Source organism: Eucyclogobius newberryi, unplaced genomic scaffold (genome assembly GCF_026437365.1).
Source record: "Eucyclogobius newberryi isolate DKJ021-1_F unplaced genomic scaffold, fEucNew1.0.hap1 SCAF_18, whole genome shotgun sequence".
In the NCBI taxonomy this organism is placed as follows: domain Eukaryota; kingdom Metazoa; phylum Chordata; class Actinopteri; order Gobiiformes; family Gobiidae; genus Eucyclogobius; species Eucyclogobius newberryi.
In genome coordinates, this window is record NW_027315812.1 from 17,186,259 (window position 1) to 17,212,232 (window position 25,974).

The 25,974-nt window shown below is 39.4% G+C and overlaps 1 protein-coding gene across 4 annotated transcripts; it reads right to left on the bottom strand.

Annotated features, from left to right (window-relative positions):
- Positions 1-242: 242 nt before the first annotated feature.
- On the bottom strand, positions 243-25,398 carry pi15a (peptidase inhibitor 15a). 4 transcript variants are annotated; one of them, XM_072450722.1, is made up of 15 exons: positions 14,911-15,089; positions 14,123-14,421; positions 8,735-8,853; positions 7,554-7,686; positions 7,361-7,476; positions 7,123-7,223; positions 5,503-5,682; positions 4,574-4,634; positions 4,089-4,155; positions 3,786-3,916; positions 3,672-3,715; positions 3,504-3,576; positions 3,285-3,360; positions 3,058-3,191; positions 243-987 (listed from the first exon to the last, which is right to left on the bottom strand). In XM_072450722.1, the coding sequence occupies exons 2-15, from the start codon at positions 14,369-14,371 to the stop codon at positions 936-938; spliced, it is 1,536 nt and encodes a 511-aa protein (XP_072306823.1). In that variant the 5' UTR covers positions 14,372-14,421; positions 14,911-15,089; the 3' UTR covers positions 243-935. The 4 variants fall into 4 exon arrangements, with proteins under 4 accessions (XP_072306823.1, XP_072306824.1, XP_072306822.1 ...); XM_072450723.1 differs by lacking the exons at positions 14,123-14,421; positions 14,911-15,089 and adding an exon at positions 25,050-25,393; XM_072450721.1 differs by lacking the exon at positions 14,911-15,089 and having other exon boundaries at positions 14,123-14,454.
- Positions 25,399-25,974: the final 576 nt, after the last annotated feature.

The following is a 25,974-nucleotide window of genomic DNA, read 5'->3' on the forward strand; positions in this document are numbered from 1 at the left end:
TTTCCATTTGAAGTGTGGACCTATCCTGCCAGTAGCCTACGTGACAAACTTTGGTCAATAAACCGTAAAAGGGAGAGTTGTCCAAATAAACCTGCTGCCATGACGATGAAGCTGAACACAGGAACGAGATTGCAAGAAGAGTACTGGATTTGTTCTTCCCTTTGTAGGGCTATTTCTACCTGTTCACAATGCATAAGCTTGAAAATGTACCTTTATGCAGTTTGACAGAAGCAGACAGAGAATAGAACAATATATTTTATTAGCTTTACCAACAATACTCTTTCTGTCTGTTTCTACTTATATACTACATCAGTGTAGATTGAAAAATACAAAAAATATGTTGGGATATTTTTGGTGGATGTACTTCCCGGCCTGCAGGGAGCTCACTAAAAACTGTAAAAACCATAAAACACAATAGAGGTTACAGATATAGTAAAACACATAGCAGCATCTTTTATAAATCATATGAAAGCATATAAAAATGAAGCATTTTTAATCACTCGATAAAACAAAACAAAAACTGAAATTCAAGAGCACCAGAAAAAAATGTGCCAGATGATATGAATCTCTAAGTGCCATTGTTATTATATGTCTTTTATCGTAAAAATATCTGGATAAAAAAAAAAAAAAAAAAAAAAAAGCAACAACACCATTGACAAATATGTACAACAAATATTAGGAATCTGTTCATAGAAACAGTATATTTACACAGTTCAAAGAGTCCTTCTACAGATGACATAACCCCAAGTGTATGTTTTGGTTGTCAGGTGTGTGTGTTGTCACGGCGATGACCTTCAACCCAAGGAGTGCGGGAAAGCGAGGAAACATTTCAACCATTTTGAAGTATTGACAACGCTGTTCATTAGCACCTATTCACCAGCCCACAGACTGTTGCTTTAAGGTGAGGTTTCTTTTTCTTTCTTTGCAGTATTCACTCAGATGACGGCGAACACCCGGAACGCTTTGCCCCCCGGAGGATTCTGTAGACTGTACGGGGCCAAAGAAAAAGAGACAAAAGTCAGTCAAAAACATAGGAGTTTACAATGGATGAGCTGACAGATGGATATCAAGAGATGGGCGAGGGTGAAAGGAGCAAAACACGGGAGACTTTGTGTGTTACTCCGACAAAGAGCGGCGTGTTGTGGGGTGTGAAAGGAGGAGACAGATAAATGACAGGCAGATAGTAGCAGACGTCATGAAGGCTGACAAAGATGAATGTGGTGAGGAGAGATGAGGAGACAAGGAGAGGAGGAAGAGGGAGACGAAAATGAGAAGAGGGACGAGGAGTCGAGTTGAGGAAACGAGATGAAACGCGTGGAGGGGAGGAGATGAGAGATGAGGGGACCAGAGGAGGAAAGGGGAGACAAAGACAGAAGGAGGTAAGAGTCAAAGACATAAAGAAAGAGGGGATGAGGAGAGGAGGAGAGGAGGAGACATGTGGCAAGGAAAGGACGGGGAGGCAATGATAGGGGAGGACAAGTGAGCAAGGGAGAAGTGAAGAGTCAAGGAAAGGGCGAGGGAAGAGGAGACGAGGAATGGAGGAGAGTGGAGAAAAGGAAAAGGGGAAATGAGGAGACAAGGAGAGGTGCAAGGTAAGGAGGACATAAGAAGAGGAAGAGAAGGTATAGAGGAGAGGAATAAAGGGGGAGAGTGGAGCCAAGAAGTTGAGGGGACATGGAGAAGAAGAAAGAGGAGGGGAGGAAGATGTAGGAGAGTTGGAAAACATAAGACATGAAATGGGAGAGAGAGGAGACAAGGAAACGAGGAAAAGGGGGAGTGGGGAGACAAGGAGAATTGAGAAAAGGAGAGGAAGAGTTTGGAGACAAGGAGATAAAGAGATAAAGAGAAAGGAAACCAGGGGAGGAGTAAAGATGAGGAGAGAAGAGGAAAAAGGAGAAGAAAAGGGGGAGAGGTGAGACAAGGCAGGAGCGAAGAGAAGAAGAGGAGAAAAGGGAACAGGAAGAATAAGAAAGAGGTGATGAGGAGAGGAAACAAGGACGTGTGCATATCTGTCCTCCTAGGTCACACACCCTGCCCATGGTGAATGAACAGTACAGAGGTTGTCAGTATGCGTGTGTCTATGTTTTAGTGTGTACTATTACAGTAATGGTACTTTCTATGTATGAGAGTTTAGCTATACTTTGCTTAAAAACTGTATTTTCTTAAAAAGGGGCCAGGTCAGACATGTGGGTCGCAGTACAGAGGCTGGTACCTTAATACTACTCTGTACCACCAAGTCCTTTCCCCAATCCAAAAGCCAAAAATGTAGATAATTCATCATTTGTGTCAACATTACCCTGTACTACTTTATTTTATCAACTTTACTTTAAATCTAACTTTTTTTAATCATTTTTTTTTTTCATTTTTACAGTAGCATTCTCACTATTAACATGATTTAAATTTCTGATCTGAAGTTAATCTTCTTAAAATTCCAATCTCCTTTGTGCTAATCAATGATGTCACTAATTTGCTCTGTGTAAGCACATCACATGAACAATATTCATTTGAAACTGTATTCAAAAGTATTGCAATCTAAATATAATATCACTGCGTGGTATTGAAAGTAACACAATAACATGCATAATTACTACATGCAAACTTGAGTTCCACTCTGACTCAAGCCTTGGTTATGCTTGTGGCCACCCACTTGTTACTTTCCACAATATTCTTGCTTTACAAACTCCTTTAGAAATGTTTGACTTTTTCTGACTTCATTCTAGCTATAACAGAAATATGGTCTCCTTATTCGTGCTCTAATTGTTGTCTAATTAATTATTTTCGATTAAGCCCTCTCAAACGTGAACAGGATCAAAGCTGTAATCAACAGTTCGCATCTTTAAAAGATTAGTTCCAGAAGAAGTGGATAAATCTAAGTCGGCGTAAGAGCAATTGATTTCTAAGCCCTCCTTTTGCCTTTGAAAATCCACTTCCCCAGTTTCCATACATCAGCAAACAAGTCATCTTAAACTTGTATTGTTTTCTTTGTCATTCATGGCACACATTGTTGGCAATTTCCTGTAATACTGCAGCTTCAGTTTAATACTAAGAATGATGTACCTTTCTGAGGAAATTCCATTTTGATATGAAGCAATGTAGTATTTCCTCTTATCCACCGGCATCACATCGATGTAGCCTCCAGCGTCATTCCTGATGACTCCGGCGTGAACTGCAGCTCGGCAAATACTGGATTTCTACGCAACACAAATACATACAGGTCAATGCATCTCTCAACAGGGCAGAGAATTGAATAAATGTGACCGTCAAGTACCACAAGGGAGACTTACATCAGAGTATATTCTTGTTCCTATTACTCTGGATATGCGGGCGTTCTCTTCTAAACAGTTTCGTGGGCAGTATAATCTACATAAAACAATTGACATTTAATTATGATGTGTAAAGTCAGCTACGTAATCTACAGCAATTTACAGCAGCGTACAAAAACACTTTCTTTGATAGAATAGCAAAAATTATAATAGCAAAATAAAGAAAAAGCAAAATGATACCTTGGGCAGTGTCTAACCGATTTCTCGTACGGACAGAACACTGCAACTGTTGTTTCACACGTAATCGCCTGAACTGTAAGGATAAAACACATTCTCTGTGATTTAGCATTGAGCTGTATGGATATATGATCATAATGAATATTAGTTCTGCTTTAGCATCAGTGTTACCTGTCACTTTGGAGACAGTGAATGAATTGGCACTCTGGTACTTCCTAAAATACAGAAAAACTGATGATTAACAAAGCAAAATATACAACATTTTAGCCTTTGAATCTTTCTCACCCTAAAGATTGCACCCCGTTCTTGTACGATTTGATGAAATAGTCTTTTCTTCCTTGTCTGCTCACATCGAGCCATCCACCATCATTATCAATGACACCAGCATGTAGGCCCGCTCTGCAGACACTAGATTGCTGAAAAAGAAAAAGAAAAATATCGACAGCCGTAGCACCATTCGCTGACCTCGTGGTAAACAACAGCTTTTAAATGGCTTGGTCAAAGCTGTTTGACATCACACACAGCTAATAATGGCGGATTATTGACCAAAACAAACCCACTTAAGGCACAATCGATTAGTTCACTCACCATTTCATAGTAAACCGTGCCCACCACTTTCCCAGCGGCATCTAAACATCCAGCTGGGCATTCATATCTACACAAAGAAAAATAAGAGACAGAGCAATAAAATAACCAAACTGCAAATAAAGTACAATCATTCATAGCACTCTGTTGTACATTTATGGTAATTACATGGTAAATACACATGAAAACAGAACATATCAGTGATTCCTCTTTTCTTGATGATATGAAGACTGTAAATGATCAGGAAACACAGTCAGTATTTCAGATTAAATGAAAACAGTGGTGCAAAATACATTTGTCCCATCGCCAAGCTATAACTGTGCTGCAACTGTGCCATAAAGTCCAACCAAATTATTATTATTCAAGCATAGAAACATTATTTTTTAATGCATTACATGAAAGCAATCTATATTTGCTAAATAAATGACTTTGTGTACCACATGCCCTTCTTTCCAAGGCTTTAAAATGGTGCCCCCCTTTTTTTTTACCTATTGCATGTCGTTCCTTTGCACTGGTCTCTCAACTTTGTGTTGCAGGTGACGAGCTGAGCTGGAACACACAAGCAAAAGGTGGATATAAACAAACTCCCTTTTCAGACAAAGAAAAAAAAATCCATCTTTTGAATTCAATCTATAAGGAGTCAGCCGCATTGAAGGAGGCATCTCGTCTTTCAGACACAAACCCCATGTGCAGTGAGAGGACGCCATTTAGAAACCACAGCAAGCTCCAGTCAACTCTCAGCCTCCTTCATCAGCCAAGAGCAAACACACAGATTGAGCCAAACTCTATTGAGTAAAATGAAGTATAACTGAGAATCTGTCAACTTTAATTACTGTGGTGAAAGACCATTTTGTCCATTTTTTAACCCTGTCCAACCTTACAGGCAATTTAATAATGTTTTTTATATTTTTAAGCCTTTTTTTTTTTACCACAGTATTTTTACTTGATTTAGACTTTCTTTTCATCCGAGAGGTTAAGAGCTTGTGAATAGCTTCAGAAATAATAGTTGGTGGTAGTAATAGTTTTTGAACATGTAGCGTGTTCAAGACAAAAAGTTGCTGATGACATGGCAATATTCAAATAAATGGTGTTATTTCTTAGACAACACGACTACCAGGAAGCACTCACATCAATTATTTAATTCAATGATGTTTTGCTACAGCATTAAAATAAGTCAACTGCAGTGTGTTGGGTTGAGTTGTTATTGCTTGTACTTTATGATTATGATTGTGTAGTAACTGTGCTTTCACTTGAAGGTCCTCTTCCAACTCTGCAAATTTGACCTACTTAGTAACAACAACGCTCTTAAACTTGTCCTTCTACTGGTTTTTACCACTGTGAACCTCCCAAAGCTAAAACCAGATCCCCATTCTGAGCTGTAACCAGACCCAGAATAAACAGTTAAATGGCAGCTTACACATCTGCTGTGTGTTGACCACCTCATTCCTGTGCAGGACCACTGTAGGGGGCCGCGTGGGGGCCGGGGCCGGGGCGCTGGGGGGGTCCGGTTTGGGGGCCCGGGGCCGAGGTCGAGGGGCTTCAGGTTCAATGAAGTTGTTTTCTTCTGTTTCCTCTTGGTAAGGATTGTAGCTGTCATCTGAAAAGAGTGTCACGTGTCAAAATGGGAACGGGATGAGTTCTTCTATCATCCAGGTAAGATGCTGCTGCCTACCTCCCTTTTACTTTTGTCTTCAAAACTAGTTCATTTTAAACTCTTTGCAGCGCTTTACATATTTATTGCTCACTTCATGCATATTGCAGTATTCACTGCAATGAGTTTACAAGTGTTTTCACAACTTTCAAAGACCAGAACGAGTGTTGTTGCCACAGTGAAGCTAACAACACCTGAAAAGCTACTTTTACAATATGTCTCTTCTGGGAAAATGCAGATTTAACTTTTTAACATGAATGAAAATCCATAATTCTGTGTTTATGTAATTTCTAAACTTCAGGGAGCAAGCAATTTCCCTTGTGGGTGAAAATCTAAATTGAAAAAGTTTAAACAGTTAATAGGCCATCGGCTAGCTTCTGTATCTTGTCGTTCCGTCCCAGGGTCCTGGGAAATACTTTTTGTTATGGTTTCTATGAAGTAAAATAGTTAAACTTCTTCCACCAAAAGTTCCTCAAGCGGAAACTTTGCACTTAGTGGGTAAATCGTCTGTTGAAGTTAGGAAATGTACGAAAATATGCAAATATTAGCCTCTCATAGCATTTTTCACTCAATTTATCTCAGAAAGTAAAAGGGTCAAACTCTTCATTCTTGGCACATAGACAGACAATACAATGAATATTTGATATGTGAAATATCAGGTTGATGGGCGTGGTAGTCTTGAATTAGTCATATGTTAAAAAACCCATAATTTCAAAATTATCTCATATTGAAACAAGCTCACCATTAGGGTTGTGTTCAAAATATTGATACGCGATATGTTGTCACGGACTCCATATCAATATTGAGTCACAGTATCGATATTTTTTTTTATTTAAAAAAAAGAAAACAAAAGAAAAAGAAAATTATTTTTTTCCTTTTTTGAAGTTTTGTGGCCCGCAGGCTTTAAACGAGGTGGAATAGTTATTTTGTTATGCTGTTTGTGCTGTACTCCTCTCGGTCGAGGTGTGAAGACGATTTACCCACTGAGTGCAAAGTTCCCGCTTGAGGAACTTTTGGTGGAAGAAGTTTAACTATTTTACTTCATAGAAACCATAACAAAAAGTATTTCCCAGGACCCTGGGACGGAAGTCCTTTTCTAGGCCATTTCTGAGAGCTAGCCTATGGCCTATAAGGGTAGATGACTTTACTTATTCAATTCCACAAAGGTTATGTGTTGGCCTACATTCTTATCTAACTAACCCTAATATTGTAAGTAGTACATTATGCTTGTATGCATGTTGTTACTTATGAATGGACCAAGTAACTATCGCAAAGAATTGGACACCAAGATAATAATAAATATACTTTCTTATCCAAATGCTTGTTATACGTAAGTACAAGTACAATCATATAATAATGATCCAATCTGAATTTGAATTGACGTACCTTTATAACATTGGTTTTCCTTGCAGCCGCCCCCATAACTGGGAGGACAGGCTGAACACGGGGTCCCATGTTTGTAGGGAGCATGACCCCACCAGTTGCCCCTGAAATCACACAAAAGAAAATACAACAGCAAGTTTTCGTGGGAATAGGGAGAAAATACTGTATTTATCACTTCAAAGTTCAACATTTTGCCAAGCTCAATTCTCTCTGTCACTCATCCATCTAAAAGTGTGCTTACTTTGGAGAGTAGTTGCAGACGAGATAGACAGCCTTGGCCCAATTCTGCCCCCAAACATTCATATTGTAGCACAAGTTGATAGCACAGCCGACACGACTGCTGGTGGCCCACACAACCTGACAAGTAACAAAGACCTTCAATAGTTTGTACATTTCCAATTACATAAATCGAGAATTGGATGATTTCAGTAAACCTGTGTGTAGTGGGTGCAGACTGGGCCGGAGCACCTGAATGGGCAGTAAGGATTACACTCTTGAGGGTAAGGATAGGAGTAGTCTTTTACTTCATCATACCAAGCCTGCACATGGAACGTAGGAGGCTGATACCTGCACAGAGGAAGAAGAAGAACCATTTAAAATCAAAAAAAAAAAAAAAATCACAAAGCGTATTCCTTTCGATATTGCCTGTATGAGCAAATAATCTTCCTTCAAACATATTCCCCACTTTTCAAATTCCTTTTTTCATGTAATCCTCATTTTAAGTCCAAGCTTTGAAAAACTTCTTCAAACTTAAAAAATGCCAAGGACATCTTTCTAATCCATGTGACCCAATCCTGATATCAATACTTTAGCATCAGAAGAATTTAGATTTTAGATCTAAACTCAAGAACCTTTCACAGTTTTTCGTCCATGGTAAATAGAGATGTCAAGATGTGTTGTTTATTCCAAAACCGTGATTCAGGTCACGTTATAACTGTAAGAACCAAACAAATTCATCGTAAGAATTTCAAAAGCTAAATTAAATGTTTCATCCAATTCTCTGTGAGAGTAAACCTAAATGTAAAGTTGTAGAAAGGGTCGAAAGGTCGAGTGGATAGCACACTCATGTTTCAATTGAGCAGTTTGCAGCATCGTGAGTTCAAATCCAGCTCTTGACAGATTGCTGCAATGACCTTCTTCAGTCTCTTCCATATTTCATATGTCTATGACACTATACTGTCCTGTCTAATAAAGCCTACAGGAAAAAAAAAAACATTCTATAAAAAACAGTCAAAGGTAGCCATCAAAATCAAAACGTTTCGACTTTAAGAAGTCATAGGAATTCATTAAGGAAAACTCTTGTAGATGGAGCTCAGAGCAGCATGAAAGTTTCTGAAATCAGTTCTGGAAATTGACAATTGCTTTTGGATGGAAGTTGAAATGTCTTGATTTTTAAAACATTCTCCAGATGACTACCTTTGAAACCTTGGATGGATCACTGTTGTGTTAAGTTGTTTTTGTTGTTGTTGTTGTATTACTTTTCCATTCAGAAAAAGTATTCCATAAAGCTTGTCACAACTTAGAGCAATGTGATATTTCTCTGGTTTGTTCATGATGTATGATATTATGACCCTCTCATGTGTCCCAACAGTGGATGCCTCCACACTGTATTCACCTTCCCCAGTGAGCGCCAAGGTTCTGTCCGATCTGAGGCAGTAAACCAGCAGGACCGTGTTCCCAAAGGCAGGTCTCAGCCCACTCTGTGGCTGTGCGCTCCAGTTCAGTGTCCCAAATCTGCAAGACCAAACAAGAGAAGAACAATTTAGTAGTTACAATTCACTTCTCAACCAGGCTTCCCTTAAATAAATTCACTTTGACGTGACGTGTTTGTTAAAAGCTGAAAAACAATCTCTAAGTAGAGGTAAAATAACCTTGGGGTTACAATATTGGGAAATATTTGTCATGGAAGAAGTTAATTTCCTTTACAAAATAGAGGATTTGCATCACTTTTCTCTACCACATTATGAATAAAAGTTTGGAGCTGTCAAAGTCAATAAAATAAAATGGCATTGCAACTTGATACGAAAGCACTATTTTGGGTTTACTACAAATTTTGAGCAATGCTGACTGTGTAAAAATCCTTCCACTTTGCCGCTCAGCTGACTCCCCTCAAATGGGTTTTCCCGTAATATTGAGTGTTATTCCAAAAATGCCAAAAGGCTGTTTTACCTCTTAAGTAATAACTTCCATATGGCCCTGCTGGTGAGCTGAGGGACGGGTTACTTGTGTTTCACCTCTGTCTTTCTGAATTGACCTCCTCTGCTTCAGGTTTGGCTCAAGTCGGATACTAAATGGATCATATTGCCATTTGGGTGTTTTCTGAGTATGCATTGAGTGTCCTTCATTTCTGCTGAGCTACATTTGACCATAAACATATTACAATAACCCCAGATGTAATTGCTCTCAAGGATGCCAAGACAATTATGTAGGACGTTTGGTTTTTTGTTACTGTAATTGATTAGTTCCTTTTTTTCCATGACCACATTAAACCACTGGCTCTGAAAAGACAGACAATATGGCACAAGGGTGAATCATTTCTTCCTTAACACAATATCTTATTAAATTGAATCTGAATAAATTATTGTTTGACGACAAACATGGCGGCCTTTTAACCAGTGCCATTTAATTGAGGAAAAAAAAGCATCACCTTTTTTCCTCTATAGTCTGAACTCTTTTATTGGTAGTATTGACTTTGGACTTCTTGATTGAAAAAACCTTAGTTGATCAATGGCAATTTGAAGTAATTTACGACTCAATCTCAATTTGATTAGTTGGACAGCCTTTGCACATTGCCAACATATGGAGTCTTTACATTAATGTTACAAACTCATTTTTATTTCTCTTGAACGAGACAAATCCAGAGTAACATTATTAGACACAATGAGTGTGATTCTGACCACCCTCCACTGCCTATAGTTGCATTATTTGTGAGTAACCAATTACCAATCGAAACGAGTGCTGCTCTCTTCATCCTCCGTTATAGTTAAACACCTACAGCCAACAACAGGATGTCTGGCAGCGCAGCAAATGAACTGTGAAGTCTGAGGAGTAGTTTCTTACAAGAGACTTCTGGGAATCTAGTCAACATTGTTTGTTTAAATCAATAACGCAGAAAATGGTGTGATTTTCCGATAAACATTTCTTTTTAAGGTTAATCGTTTGCCTTATACCTCCATAGATAAACAGAATAATCTATAAAAAGCTACAAGTCAGTGCTGGCAAATTGGAGCAGATTGTAACGGCTAATGAAGCTAAAACAGATTGGCGCGTGGTTATCCGTGAACCTGTTAATTGAAGCTTTCTTTTCTTTCAATTTGACTTTCTCTAACAAGATGAAAAACACAATCAATGTTTTCAGTGATAAGGAGGCTGAAACACATTGCGTAGAGTTGTGGTAATTGGTCAGAAAGCCACAGCACACTAAGCTTGTTGTGTAACAGTGGGTTATCAGCAGCACAGAGTTACTGATACGATTTAGACTCATTTCTGGCTAAGGTCACGGTGGTGGGTTGTGAAACTGAAGATGACCAAGATTACCCATAAGTGGACACACATTTGACTTCATAGTATGTCACTGGATATGGCTGACATGGTTGTCAAAAATGTGTATGAATTTATGTTCTCAGAGGATTGCAGGTTTTTGTTCCATCTAAGGTCATTTAGATTCAACTCTGCTGCACCTTTATGAATTTATATAAAATGCTACTGTTTAAATGTTGTATAAATTAGGGTGTGTATAAATGCCACATTATCCAATATGTTTACCGAGAATTTACTTCCACGCTATGGTTTAATTTAGAGACACGAATTTGGAAGAAACACTAAATGTAAAACTAAATTAAAGTAAAGCCTATTGCCTTGGCACCCAAAATTGCAATGATACTTGCTTGTTATTCAGACATATAGGAGGCAAATCACCTGCCTTTTATATGCCAGATGACTTTCCCTTATGATGAAAAATGTTTCCAGGCTTAAGAGTAGCTCAGAGAGTCCTCTGGTAACGGATTGTAACAGATCAAGGCTTTTTAGCACTAAAAAGAGTCACAACCTGTCAGGCCGCAGTTGTTTGCACAGTTACGCAGCAGGGGAGGCCTAGTAACAAGGACCCCCCAACCGCGGCCCCACCATGACCACACTCCTGCCTGGGGCCCAAAGAAAAACACCTCAGCTTCTACACTCTATCAGCACTGCGCACACAGCATTGTTTATTTCGCGTCACACTTCATTTGTGGAGATTTTTCTTGTCCCTGGTTACATTCCAAACTCTATGGAGGAGTACTTCCTTTGCACGTCCGGCTTCGGCCTGCTCATGATCAACAGGGCATGTGGAGGAGAACTACAACCAACTAATTATATATATATATATATATATATAAGTGAACTGCATTCAATTCTGTCCACCATTTGTGCAGATTGTGAAATCATTCTATCAATTTTGCATCAGTAACATTTCATAAAACTGAGAAAAATGAAATTGTATGAATTGGCCTTTAATCAAGCTGTCAGTCCAATTCAACTGAAAGACTGTACAACTATCTGACATTTCATTCCTTCCAATTAGTGCTAATGTAAAATAAATATTGATCATACAATCATCCCTGTCAAGGTGCCATTCAAAACTGATAGAATAAATTGTGTCTAATTGATATCTGCTCTGGTGAAAACAGTCCAGCATAAACTCCAGCATAAATATTATACTATATTGACAGTACTGTGAATATGTGCAGTCACATCGTTAGTCAGAATCGTTTGTACATCCATATTCATCCTGGATTTATCTGGGTTTGGGGTTGGCGCATGCTTGGGATTCTCTGTGGCAGGATTTACTCTGCAGGACCATAAACACACACTTTAAACCTTACTTTAAATCCTACACAGTAGCAATTGAAGACAAATTTACAAGTCTAGACATTACTTAGATTTTATAAGTCACTCTATTTTGAGTTAAATAAAGATGGCCAATGGCTGCTGCACACTCTAAATGATGTGTAACCTGAAAAATGTCAATCCAAACCACTAACACCACCGCCACCTTGGGCCAGTTGCCCAGAACAACCAAGGTAAACAAATCAAGGTAGGTTTTCTCCCATGATGCATCTGTTTGTCTAACGGCACTTCAAATACTCACACGTCTCTGTCTTTACCTGTGGGTCAACCTTAACTGCTGTCCCCCTACGCTGACGAAGCACTGATGTTTTTGGCATGAGCTGCTGTAGTGTGAATGCTTATCCAGGATTTTTGGGGCCTCTCTGTGTTGTATAATGACAGAATGGGAACGGAGCCATAGGGATAAGAGGGAGAGGGAGCCAGAGAGGAAACAGATGAAGTGGGGGGAAAGACAGGGATTTGAACTGATGTTATCGAAGAGACCAAGTAGACTGTCTCAGAGGGTCGTAGACATTTTGGTTTGATCCACAATAACAGAATAGAAAAGCAGTCGGGTGCAGAAAGAGATGCCTGTACCCTTAAAACTGTCAAAGTATTATTGCATTGCACAGTTTACATGGTTGTGAAATAAATGTAAACGAAGTTTACAACCTGGCACAAATTCCAGTGTTGTTATTTTTTGATAGCGTATATTACATTATTGCAAGTTTGTGAGTGCTGCCCTAAGAATCCAAGTGCTAAAACAGTATAAGTCAAAATACAAAGGATTATAAATGGGCCATAAGTGCAGTTCGTCATTTATATAATATATGGCATAATGTATCTTATTTTTTTTTTAATGACAATCTTTTGCACTCTCTTTTTCGCTCCAAACCTGCTAACCTCTCCTCTTGTTGCATGTCTCTCCGTACTTCACCCCTGGGTGCCCCTGCAGCTAAAAAAGCCAGCCAACTGTAACAAGAGACAGTGGAGAAGGAGCTGTGTGCCGCTGGCTCAGCACTTCTCCTGAGTATGCCTCCACTAGCAGCAGCAGCCTGCCAGAGCGCACCCCTCTGCACACACACCACATGAGGGGTCGTTAAGTCTAACCTCTCAATTATACAATTACACAGTCCAGCAATTGCCCCCAGCAGGAAATGTTTATTTGCCATAACCACAGAATAAGTCCTTTGTTTGCAGGGTCTTTAAGTCGAGATGAAACAGTGATAAAAACTCATTACTTTCTTTACGCTGTATTGATTTTTCAGTCCCAAAGTACAGTTAGTGGCCATGGGCTGTAGCAGTCAAGCCTTTATTTGGAGACGTTCCAGATGGTTGGCGACGAGATTTTCTCTAACTGCGTGTGTATATGCATGTATGGCATATGCTTGACAGGGAGGAGGGGGGTCCAGCTGGTAAAATAAGCCCCCAGTGATTCTAATTGCGCTCTGAAATGCAATACGCTGCTCTACGCACACGTGATGGCTAAAGGATAAAGTCAAACAAATCTCTTAGCATGACTAAGAAAAAACACAGTAGTAATGTGATCGTTGGCAAGACGCTGGAATTCAGTGTTGGCAGAGGAGTGGGAGTCACGTGGGTCCTGATTTATGGGAGGAGAAGGTGGAAGAATAGTGTGGAGGTGCTTAGGAAATGTTGGCATGCTGATTATGACCAGGCCAAGGGACAAGTGCTAGCCAGTCGAGCGGTGACTGGGTCAAACTACATTACCCAAGATTTAAATGCACAGGAATTGGAATGGGGTCACGGCTGAATAACGATATGGTAATTTAGCTCAAATGAAAGCACACACATTAAAGATGACGACGTCTCTTCAGGTGGAGTCTTCAAGACTCAATTTCAAATTGATTGGCGTTGCAATCAAAATACTGCCAAGCTTCATCGTACAATTATAATGAAATGTGCCTTTTTTGCATAAGTCATCGTGTTAGATTCACAATTTTGACTCACGGTATGCTCCTTCACTTCTCTGTACTCAGTAATTCAAATTTTTAGAACCCAGTGTTATTTGTATGTGTTTTTTAATTTGTTTTGGCTGTAAATAATACCTCACATTTGTTTCCAACTGTGCACTAATCATTTTGTGAGGTTCATGACACTACATAAGGCCACTTACCATGTACTCCATGTTGGATGCCGGGGGGTACACCTGCCCCCTGAGCTTGTTGTGGAGATCCAGGACCAGCTTTGCGTCACTGTCTCTTATGGCCCTCTTGCCCCTCTGCTTGGCCTTCCACACGTCTCCATCCTCATCCATGTACTTGTCCAACATCTGCTCCAGGCTCGAGTTAAACGGCAGCGCGAAGGAAACTGGCATTTGGATCAGACAGAGCAGAAGCATGGATCTGCACTCTGGCCAGTTCATCCTGGTAGTGGTAGAGTTTGGTGTGAAGTTTTACAAGGATGGAGAGAGTGCTGCTAAGGCCAGTCACAGAAGTCAGACTTGCTGTTGTGAAAAAAATAAAATATATAATATAAAAATAAAACAGGAGTAAGACAACACATCAGTTACATAAATAGTAAATAGTGTTTAATTTTCAGCACTTTTTATGACATACACGAATTATAATTCTGTGTGTTCATTGCACCCTGGCAAATGGAGAGGTTATTGTCCAAAACGTCATCCATGCGTAAAAGAAAAACCATAAACGACCCCCACGCGTAAAACCAGTTAAATATGCAAATTACTGTACAAACGTTCTTGCAATAGGCCATACTTTCACTGTTAGAACAAGTTTAAGCTTATGGCCTCACAAAACAACCTAAAACAAGTCACGCAACACGTAAAATGTGATAACTTTATGCACCTGCAACTTTGACAGAAACACCTCGTGTACAAAAGCAAGCACGCAAAACAAGCAAACAATATAGAAACACAATTAAAAATCAATATTTAAAGCTTACATTTAATGAGAGCCTTGGTGCGCGTCTCCAGGGAAATTAGCCAATGTGAAAGCTGCAGCAGTAAAAGCGCACAGATGACTGCAGTGTGTGGGGAAACTTGTGTAGCGCAAACCTCAGCCGCTGGACAAAGTGAAGAGGCTGCGTGGATGTTTCTGCTGCTGGGTTCATACTCCAAAACCGCTAAAGCATCACTTGTGCACACTTTATCCCTAACTTTGGTTTGAGTCGCGGGCGCCGCCTCTGACCCCGCCTCTGCAGAAGTTGGATGGCCCGCTCACGTCTCCACAAGACGCGCAGGCTCAGGCTTTGGCACCAGAAGGCTCCAGGAACTTGGAAGGCGCAATCATAATGTTTTGTGTTTTTGTTACGTGGGCTCTGGTGGTTTACTCTTAAAGCCTAAATTAGTTATACCACATTAACGCATGTCTACTATTTGGAAAAAACACTGAATTCACTTGAAACTCTCTTTTACTGAGTTTGCATTCAACAAGCAAGACTTAAAATAAATGTATACACAAAATGAAGGGTTTGCATTTGTATTTATACTATACATATATGCAGTAGAGATAGCCTATTATATTTGCCCAATGATGGCAGTAGTCGAAGCAACATCAGCATCATTACCTGTCCCATCACCTGTCCCTTTTTTGGTCCTTGTCCCTTGTCCCACCTATACAGAGAATGTTACACTTTTTCTGATGTCATAATAGAAAATATGATCATATTCTCTTTCTTGCAAACAATTCAACACTTTTTGAGAGTATGAGAGCAGCCCACTAGCTTTCCGGGTTGTAAAATGCTGGTGTCTATTGCCATTCCATTCTCTCTCTGCACTATGACTGATACAAACTGGAAATCCTATAGTGTTATTGCAGTTATTATCAATTAAATTACATTTCCCAAGTTTGTTCCTCCATGATGTACGACCAGATTGATTAAGATGGTCACCCTTGCATCATTAATAGTAATTTGTAATGAAAAGTGATGTAGCTTTCTATACTTTGTCATAGATTTTCTTTAACAATGTACTAACAATAAATAATATTTTTTACAAAAGCCCCTTCAAAACAATAAATCAATGTAGTCATCTGTTAAGTGTAATGTATGCAGCCACTGTGCTTTGTGACCTTTACTGGTACCCCCAAATCCTTTAACCTAATCTAAACCAGACCCTGCTTCTCCTCAGGGGTCTGGGCTCCCAAAATGGCCTCATTCTCTAGAGCACTAAGCACTTACAGGTGACTTCTTGGGGGGAATAAACACAAACCTTCTCCTTGTTCATTTCAAGAACTGTTTGTCGTCCTTTCACGTACGCACCGCCCTTGTTCCTTTAACTGTAAATACGGAGCCAGCAGATTCCAGATTGCCTTCTCGGCTCTGGTCCTTTTCACCGGAGCCCTGGCACATGTGGCAACAGTAGCTAATAGGCCCCCGCTGCAGCCCCTCGTGCACACTTTCCACAATCAACAGTCCCACAGTGTTTCATCTGACAAACATAATAAAGGCACATGTAGGAAACAACGGTACAGTTTGCTTGTGTAGTTAATTGACCTGTTTCTATGACAACCAAATGTTTGTGAATTTCCAGGGTTTTTGTACCTGGGCACGTGAGCTGAGGTGGAACAAATGCATACTTAAAAATCACTATGGGACATTGTCCAATACAAAAACATTGAAGTATTTGTTAGACTGGAAATGACCTGTCGCTTACATGAGTTAAATCACTCACAGCAGCTCTAAAAACTTAAGAATAATATTTCACTTTTTTACAGGGGCTGAACCAGGAGGGGCTTGGGAAGGCACAAGGTCCGTTATGACCAATGCCCCCACAGCCCCACAGCCCCACAGCCCCACAAAGTCTTTTTTCATAGGACCGCCAACATCGGCCAAAAACTTCAATTGAAAACAACGTGGTGTTCAAAATTTGCTTAAAATAAAATAATTAATTCCACATTAGGGTTTTATATATACTATATTTAAACTTGTTTAGAACAGCTAGGTAAACTTGGTCAAGGATCTGTTTAAAGACTCTTATGTGTATCCTGATTGAAGACCAAAAATACAAACCAGTGTACTTTATATAGGCCAGTGTACTTTTATAGCCCTTCAAACATTTAGATTTTATGATTTAGTGAACCTATACACTATATACAGATATAGATAAAAATAATATTCTATCAAAATTACTACAAAACACATTCAAAAAGAGTTAGCCAATAAAAACTTAGAGGAACTTGGACGTTTTTAAAAGAAAAAGACATTTAGAACAGATAATATGTCAGATCTCTGGAACCATAATGGACTCAAATCACGTACTCAGTATTGTATATGTATATAGTATACTTCTGTTAACCCTAACCCTGAATCTGTTATTGTAAAAAAAAAAAAAAAGATCAAGTGCCTACAAGTAACATTTTGGTCTTTCTGCCTGTCCATCCAAGACACTTTGTATTATATTAATTAGTCAATACAAATACAAATCCAAAAGTAGTTGTTCAAAGTCTTAAAGTCACCTTATCTTTTCAATGTTCATGTGCCTGTTACCTTATATAAGATACAGTGTCTGCCTTATTGATAATAATGTTTATCCCTGCACCAACTGCTGGAAATACAACTAACTAACAGCACAATGCTGAACTCTCATAAATTGGCTCCACATCCTGGGTCAGTGTACCTCTCTCTGTGGTCAATCCAGCACAGTCTCCCCCTCCCGCTCTTCCTAACAGCTGAAAAAGCAACAGTCCTGTTTTGCTTATAAGTCCCAGGAGAATCTCAGCTGGCCAAGCGAAGTCATTCATCTGCTGCCCACACTCTACATTCGGCACATGCAGTTGTTCTTGAATATTTGATGTGTTTTTCGACATGCATTGAGTTGACCAGAAAAGTTGGTAACGTTGGATTACCTGTCCATATCACCTGTTTGCAGAATATGGAGTTGACATATGTTAGGACCAGGAAAAAGTTGTGGGAAAAGTACATAACAGAACTTTTTTGAGGGAAATTTTGTGAAAACATTTTGTATTTTCTTTTATAAATGGTAGCACCTTTTTATTTGCGTTATTTTGTTGATGGTTTGAATCCACGCCTCAGCGTTGGTTATATTTTCTTTTATAGTTCTCAGATCACATCCTTTTTCAGGCAATTTCAATATCAAATTAGCCAGAGTTTTCTACCTCGCTCTTAAATGAATGGTAATATTAAAGAATTATAAACCTTTATCTAAAAATACACTTGTCACAGATAACAGGATAGGCTGCATATCATCACAATGTACCGGAAATACTTTATTACATTGCAATACATGGAAAGACTGTGACTGACTATGTTCTGACACAGCTATAAAAATGAAATATTTATCAACCATTGTGGGATTTATTCTGCAATAAATCAGGTCAAACCAACTGCAACTGTCAAGCAAGGCTACAATTAAGGTCCCACAAGACATGCCAGTAAATATATACAGTTTGCACCCATGGGCGACCAGAATAGAATATTGAACAGTGTGTTCTCTGTCAAAAGGCCTAGCACTTTGTTTTATCCAAGCATCATTTCGTCTCTCGTGCTTATTGTTCTTGTCCTAAATCACCCATGTCAACTGAATCGACAAAGCCATTTAGCAGCATTTTTATCTGATTCTTTGATACAACTTATCATGTGGGCCTATGTGATGGGAGTTTCACTTAGAGGAACCCGCTGAACCCAAAGCAGAATGTGATATGTATGCCAAAGGAAAGCCGGAGAACCATCCAAACAACACAATGCAACAGTAGCCTCAAACAGCAGATCTTGCACAAGCAGAAAGGAGAGGAGTGGGAGACTGTTATCTGCTGCATCGCTCCCTAATGCTTTTGGTTGAGGCTGGATTGAGGTCGCAGGGCTGGAACAGAGTCGGGGTGAGCGCAGGGCTAAAGTGCATCAGGGTGGTTTGGCTCCAGAGACTGAATCTGCGAACTTCACTTTCAGATACAGCCACTTTCAGATGCCTTCATGAGCCTCCCTTTGTCTGGCTCTACTCTCTAGCGGCCATTAGCTGCCATTGCAACTGACGACAATATGATGACAATAAAAATGTCAACTTAATAGAAAAAAATGTGTAGGTAACGTTAATGTGGATATGTGTTGCTTTTATTTGCTATATGTTAAAGCAATGTTCCATTATTGCTTCAACATACCATGCCTCATATGTCTTTTTAGAGCTCAAATATGACTAAATAGATATGACGTTGCAGACAGGTTTGAAACGATTGTCTGGTGTGATTCACATTTGACCCATTGTTACTTGTATAAGCCTACTTTAAATCAAGTGCAACACAAACTTGAATCAATCATTGAATAATATACGTTCTGTAAGTTCAGTATATATTATTTTCTAAAATGCTTTGAATAAACTTTGGAACCACTAGGGGTCAGTGTCCATCCACATCTGCAGTACAACTTCCTCGTTGGAGTCACTCAAAATAACCCTTAAAGGAGACATTATATGCTAAATCAACTTTTATAGGGTTTTAAACATGTCATAATATTTACCCCTCATCATTAGCTCCCTCAAAGTTGTGCTTTGATTCATATATGTTTGAATAATCCTTTACCGTCCTGCTTGAGTACTCAGAAAATGTCCGTTTTCACCTACCCCTTATCTCCACCCACATTCCTACACATGGACGTATTTATTCGAGAAATGAAGATGTCGAGTGATACATGTAGGGTTCATAAATGCTGCGTACCATGAGAATCTGCTGCTTGTCTGGGCTTATCAGTTCAGCAGGAAGTTAGTGAATCTAATGTTAAGATCAATATTGCGGTTTACAATGAACTAAATGTAAAATTATTATGTACTTACAATAGTGTTTTAAAAAGCACAATTTGTTTGTCATCTTTACCCTGAAGACATTTTTAACCAGCAATACATTGTAAAAAGAGATGATATTTGAAGTTTTTTTGTTGTTGTTAACATTTTAAATCTGAATTTAAGAGATAAATTTGGAGCAAAAGAAATGTGTGATTCTGCATCAGAGCTTGAGAGGAGAGTAGCAGTGATTGCTCAGGTCCAACTGCAGGGCGTCTGAACACAAGTGCATTTTCACTTTAGCCACAAAGTTCCAAATTTAACTGCTTCTAAAATATCTTTCAAAAAAGGCATAATTCCTCTGAATTCTCCTTTGACATTTGAGGTTTCCAAAAGACTACTACAGTCATATTTAAATGGTCAATCCATGCCACCTTTTAGTTATATGTGTGAAATGTCGGCGGCTTATTTGGGTATGGAATAACCAGTAGACTGCAAAAAAGTCCCTGTAGTATAACAAGTTAAGTTATAATTCTTTCACCTCAATTGTCTGCTCTTCTTTCTGTTGCGTCACTACATTGAACCACAGAACCCTTTGGAAAAATGACACATACTTTGAAATAGACACCAAAAATGGTTTGTACTCATTATTCTTCACCCTATGTTTGAGGAAAGGGCATCCCAATCACTAACTCCAAAGTTCAAGTTCTGCCCCCAGGAGAGATTTATGATAGGAAAAGACTATTAGCACAGACGTGTCAACATTTGAAGAGGTTCCAAGACATGCTTCAAGGAGCTGACATCAGTGACTGAAAATAGCACATGTCCAGAGACCTACATGACACAAGTACATGTCAAATTGCATGCCCATATTGAGTTGATGTTTTTATTTAGCAAAAAAATGTGCCTTTGTATTTTTTGGGTCAATAGACGACAATATCAATGTGGATTTAGCTTTTCTGTGTCCTTTAAACAGTGTTAGTGCAGTTTTTAATTCATCTTACATTCTATTATGTCAATAAAGTAATAAGTATTGATTTCTGATACAAGGCCAATGTGTCCTCTATAGTATCAAAGGCATAAGGATTTCTGCACCAACGATAAGTAGAAAAATACTTTTTAAAAAACACAGCTGGTGACAGTGTTTAGCAGTATACATATTGAATAATAATGACGGTTTAAAGCTGTTGGTTCAACTTCTTTTAGATATTTTATAGAAAGGATCTTTTGGAGAGGAAGAAAAAAAGTAGTTCCATACAGCAATGACTGGGTTTAATTGCTTGTATCATTATTTCTATAACTACATTTCTACATTTTTTTAAATTATAAACCAACTGGCTCCAATGCCCTGAACTGTTTGGTCAGAACTGACAGACATCTCTACACTACATATGTCTTCACTTTCGAAGGTGCTTCGGTTCATGTCTTTTGGGTTTTGCAAACGTTTGTCTTCTTGGTCTCAGCTTCTGGACCTGCTTTCATCCTGATCCAAGTTCACACCCTTTACCTGCTCATGGGATTAGCCAAGTAAATGTCAACAACTCTACAGATGAATAATAATGTGTTCTGATAAAGCTCCTGACTGGGCAGTTTCCAAGAAGTGAGTTCACTGAGGATTTTGAAGCTCAATACTCATGTGATGACAGCTTTCTGCTGTAATTGCAGATATTGTGACTCTGCTGGAACTCCCTGGGCGGAAATTAACTTCAGTATTTATTTTTGAAAGTGATAGATAAGATTCAAGACCCTACCGCAGGCCCATAGTTGTATGAATAAGCTGCAGGTATCATCAAATTCAAAATATTATTACTGAAGAAATTGAATAATGAAAATGAAACAATTAAGATTAATGTCACACTAGACAAAAGGAAGGAAGCCAGATACACATCTCAACAAAATAGATTTATTACAAAATGCACCTCAGAAAAAAAGCGCTGTGTTTGCATAAATACCATTTGGTGCTATAAAATCAGTGCTGAACAATTGAAATTTTCAATACACGATATGTGAAAAATTATGTATACCTGGATATAGACTGTGGTAGTGCTTAAAACATTGTGGAATTTGACATGCAAATGAACCATTTTAGAACTAGATATTTACAAAGTATTTACAAACCATAATAAAACATTTTCTATTAAATATATCCCCATATAAAAATGAATAACTTACAGTCTTACCTGCTGATATAAAGGATTATCTACAAATACAAGCCTTACATTTTAGAAGCTGTTAAGGTGCACTGAAGTGCTCATGGTGTCCAATATATCAACATTGGCTATAATAACACATAAAATATAAGTACCAGTTTTGTCATACAAACATATAGATTGGACATTGTCATTACAGAGTAACAGTACCTTAAATGCACAGACAGTAACAAACTGAACAAGTGCAGCACTTGGCAGTGATCCAACAGCACAGACATCACACATTTGTTATAAATATATAACAAAATGTTAAGCTTCAAAGGACTGAAGTTGCTGTAACCCGGTCAGACACTAAAGCCACTGACTGGAGAGAGTTGTGTACGTAAATCTAATCCTGTCTTATTGTCTTGATTTATTGAAGGTGTTTTGAGCGAGGTTCTTACAGCCCGAGAAGTTGCATAGACTTTTGCACAGTCCTATTCCCCTCTGTGAAGCTTTGATGTGGACATCACAGCATTCCTTCTGAGGCAGTGCACACAACAGTGAGGTGTGAGCCCTGTAGCACCGTAATGAGTGAGAATGAGCAGCTCTCATGTGGTAACACACTGCAAACATGTATGGAGCACAGTATGTAGCATCAACTGTGTTTAAGGACCACAATACAGATAAATTACATTTCATCATTTCAAATCCAAACAGTATTACAAACTATAAACAATGCATTTACAAGTAAGTAATACATAGTTAACTGCTGCCATTAAATGAGAATATCTTTAAAAGTCCATATATATAAAAGGGTGGTCCATGACTGTGCAAATCTGTACCAGTTTCTCTTGGTACTGAGGAGGTCTGTGGTCTCCCTGTGGTTTGTCTATTTAAACCAGTGCAGGTAGTTTGTCTTGAGCGTGGGGAAACACATGTTGTTGCTGCAGGAGCCTCCATAACTGGGTGGACAGGCCGAGCAGGGTACACCTACTTTATATGGAGCCTCACCAATCCAATTACCCCTGAAGGAGAGACAAAAACACATTTTATATCAAATAGAACACAATATTTTCAATTGATTTTGGACCAGGGAGCATGAAGGGGCATAAACTTATACAACAATAAGAAAGATTTAAAAAGACTGGAGCGTGCAGTACCAGCGCACCAGCTTGTATCAGGGGAGACCTTGCAGAGACAGGAGTACTAATAAGTCTATGCCAAAGGATTAGGTCGTCATAGGTTACTGGGTTCAATGGGATCAAGTGACTTCTTACAGCATGGGTTTAGTTTTTCACTCAATGAAGAATAAGTCTGGAAGAATGATACTTACTTTGGTGAATAGTTGCAGACTAAATATGTAGCACGTTTCCATACGGAGCCCCAAACGTTCATGTTGTGGCAGGTGTGGATGGCGCAGCCCACTTTGTTTGTTGTAGCCCAAACCATCTACACAATAAGCAACAACAGTCTCTTAAATGTATTCTTGATGATGGAGCGTGTGGGTGCTGTTCACAGCTGGTTTACCTGTGTGTAGTGGGTGCACATGGGTCCAGAACATTTCAGAGGGCAGCGGGGGTTACAGTCCCGGGGATATGGAAAAGTGTAATCTTTAACTTCATCATACCATGGCTTTACCAGCTGCAGAATAGAGCGATACCTGGAGATAAAAATAAATACATATTATTTAAAATAATGTACTGTTATTGGAGATCATTAGGTGTTAAAATACTGTTCTATATGCAGGGCATTTTATTAAGAAACAGTCAACTCTGCACTAAAAGTTGTCACTATTCCAGACCAACATATTGTGTCATACTGACAACTTGACCACAAGCATTACTGTTTTTAAATTATAGTCCAGAGCTGACTTTTGTCAGTGTAATCTTGTAATCATTTAAGAACAGATTCAATCATATAAAATAAGTATATTTAGTGAACTATAAGTGTCAAACTTTTTGACCTGAGTTTGACCTTAACTCTGGGTTGTTTTTCTTAGCTTTACCGAGAGACAAAATTAAACAGGGGGCAGAGACAGGATCCTGGTGGAACGCTTCTGTATTTAACAGGGGGGAAGTAGAAGTCAAGTAAATTAAACGTTTGAGGGAAAAACAATGCGTTACTCTTACAGCCGCCTATACATTTTAAAAGAGGAACTTTTAAACCCATCTCTTAAAGAGGCCTGCACTATTCCTAAGGATAACCTTTTAATAACTGCCAATCATAGCGTTAACAAGCAGAACCCCCTTGTGTCTCATGACGTCCTCCAATAAACATCCAAAGATCCCAAATGGAAAGTCAAGACCCACTAAAGGGAAGCACCTTTGTCCTAAGGGTCAATGCTAGCAACACATCTTTTGTTTATTTGAAGGGTCACAGGAGCATTCCACAAGCTGTAACCACGGCAAAAAAAATTAAAATAGAGAGAAGTCGACTGCAGGGCCACAACTATGAATGAGTGAGCACGGTCCCGTAGAGGAGCAGCAGATGTTGGGATACAGGGGGCAGGAGAGGGGCACCATGGGTCACTCACCGCCCCGTCCTGACTGAGAGGTTCTGACCCAAGAAGCGGAGGAGGTAAGGTGGGCCATGCTCCCACAGGCAGGCGTGAGCCCAGTCCTCTGCAGTCTTAGCCAGCATGTCATCCCAAATCTGAAATCACACAAGTACAACAGAGAAAGGGAAATTACATAACTCCATGGAAAATCAAACTACAAGAGGCTCGCCATCTTCTTCCATTGACATGTGAGATAGGAGTTTTCCCTTTGAGTCCCGCTACAGGTGCTTCCATGGCAGAACGTGTTGCTCCATCCAAATAAGTTACACAAGAAGTGATGGGTTTGCGTCTATGTATCCTATGGAAACGACTCAATGACTATTCTTGGTTATTTTACATGTCAAGTTCAGCATATGGCAAAACTAAACATAGGAATGCACTGTCACCAGAAATGTATTTGAGGACGGGATGAGTCACAGAGGTAAAAAAAGACCACACTGTCCCCTCATCTTTACACTGTCTGCCGGACACTGGTGCCATGTCTGACCCAATATCCCTCTGGAAGTCACTGCTCTGGTGGTCCACTGAAATCCTATCCACTTAACAGCTGAGAGTGTCATTTGTCACTTTCTTTTGCATAAAATCACACTTCTAATCAAATAGAAAGTGACTTAAAGCTCTTATAACACATGGCATAATTAGTAGAAGTTGAATGAAAGCTTACCATGTACTCCATGTTGGATGCTGGAGGAAACACTCTTCCTCTGACTTTATTGTGGTAATCAAGAATCGCCACTCGGTCGTTCATTGAAATATAACGCTTCCTCCGGCTCTTTGACATCGACGAGTCCGTTCCGTTATTCTGCGCGGTGCCAAAGACGGAGAAGTTCTCTACTGTGGAGGACACGGGCGCGCCGGGGACACGCGCGCCCAGTGCACTTGCTCCACATGAGACGCACAGGATTGTCAAGACGAATAACTGCGGCTTCATGCTTGGTTCCGGATTATAACGATACTCCACGACCTGAATGGACACTATAGAACTAAACTCTCGTGCGCTCAGTTTGAAAGAAAAAGAAAAAAGACCGTTCTTCTTTTACGCACCGACTACCTGCATTCCTGCCTCCGCGTCACCTCCAGAAGCGCCACTGTCGGGCTGGGAATAAAGAGATAAGAAGGCAAGAGAGCAAGTTTCGCGCTTTGCTGACTTTGTGGAGTGCTGCAGCAGAAGTCCCTCTTGGGTCTCTTATATATTGCATTGGGGCTTGCAGGAAGTGCGCGTGGCTCAGAGGTGTAGACGCGCGGCTCCTCCTTGTCACCTGAAACACTGCACCATCACAGTGCTCCGCTCCAACTGTCCCGGGCCCTAACAACAACGTCACCTTGTAAAAAAGGTCACGTTATATATACATGTAGAGGAAAAGACACGAAATATTATATAGACCTATACTATATTTCATTTTTAGACAAGAAACAATTAATACAAACTGACATTGTTGTTTCTGTTGTTGTTATAGTTTATGAGGTTCCTGATAATAAGTTATCATTTCTAGTTATTACGTTATTCCTGCTAAACTGTTTTTTTTTTTTTTTTTTTTTTTTGTCATTTAACGTGTTTTTACTCTTAAAATAAAGAGTACAGTAATTGT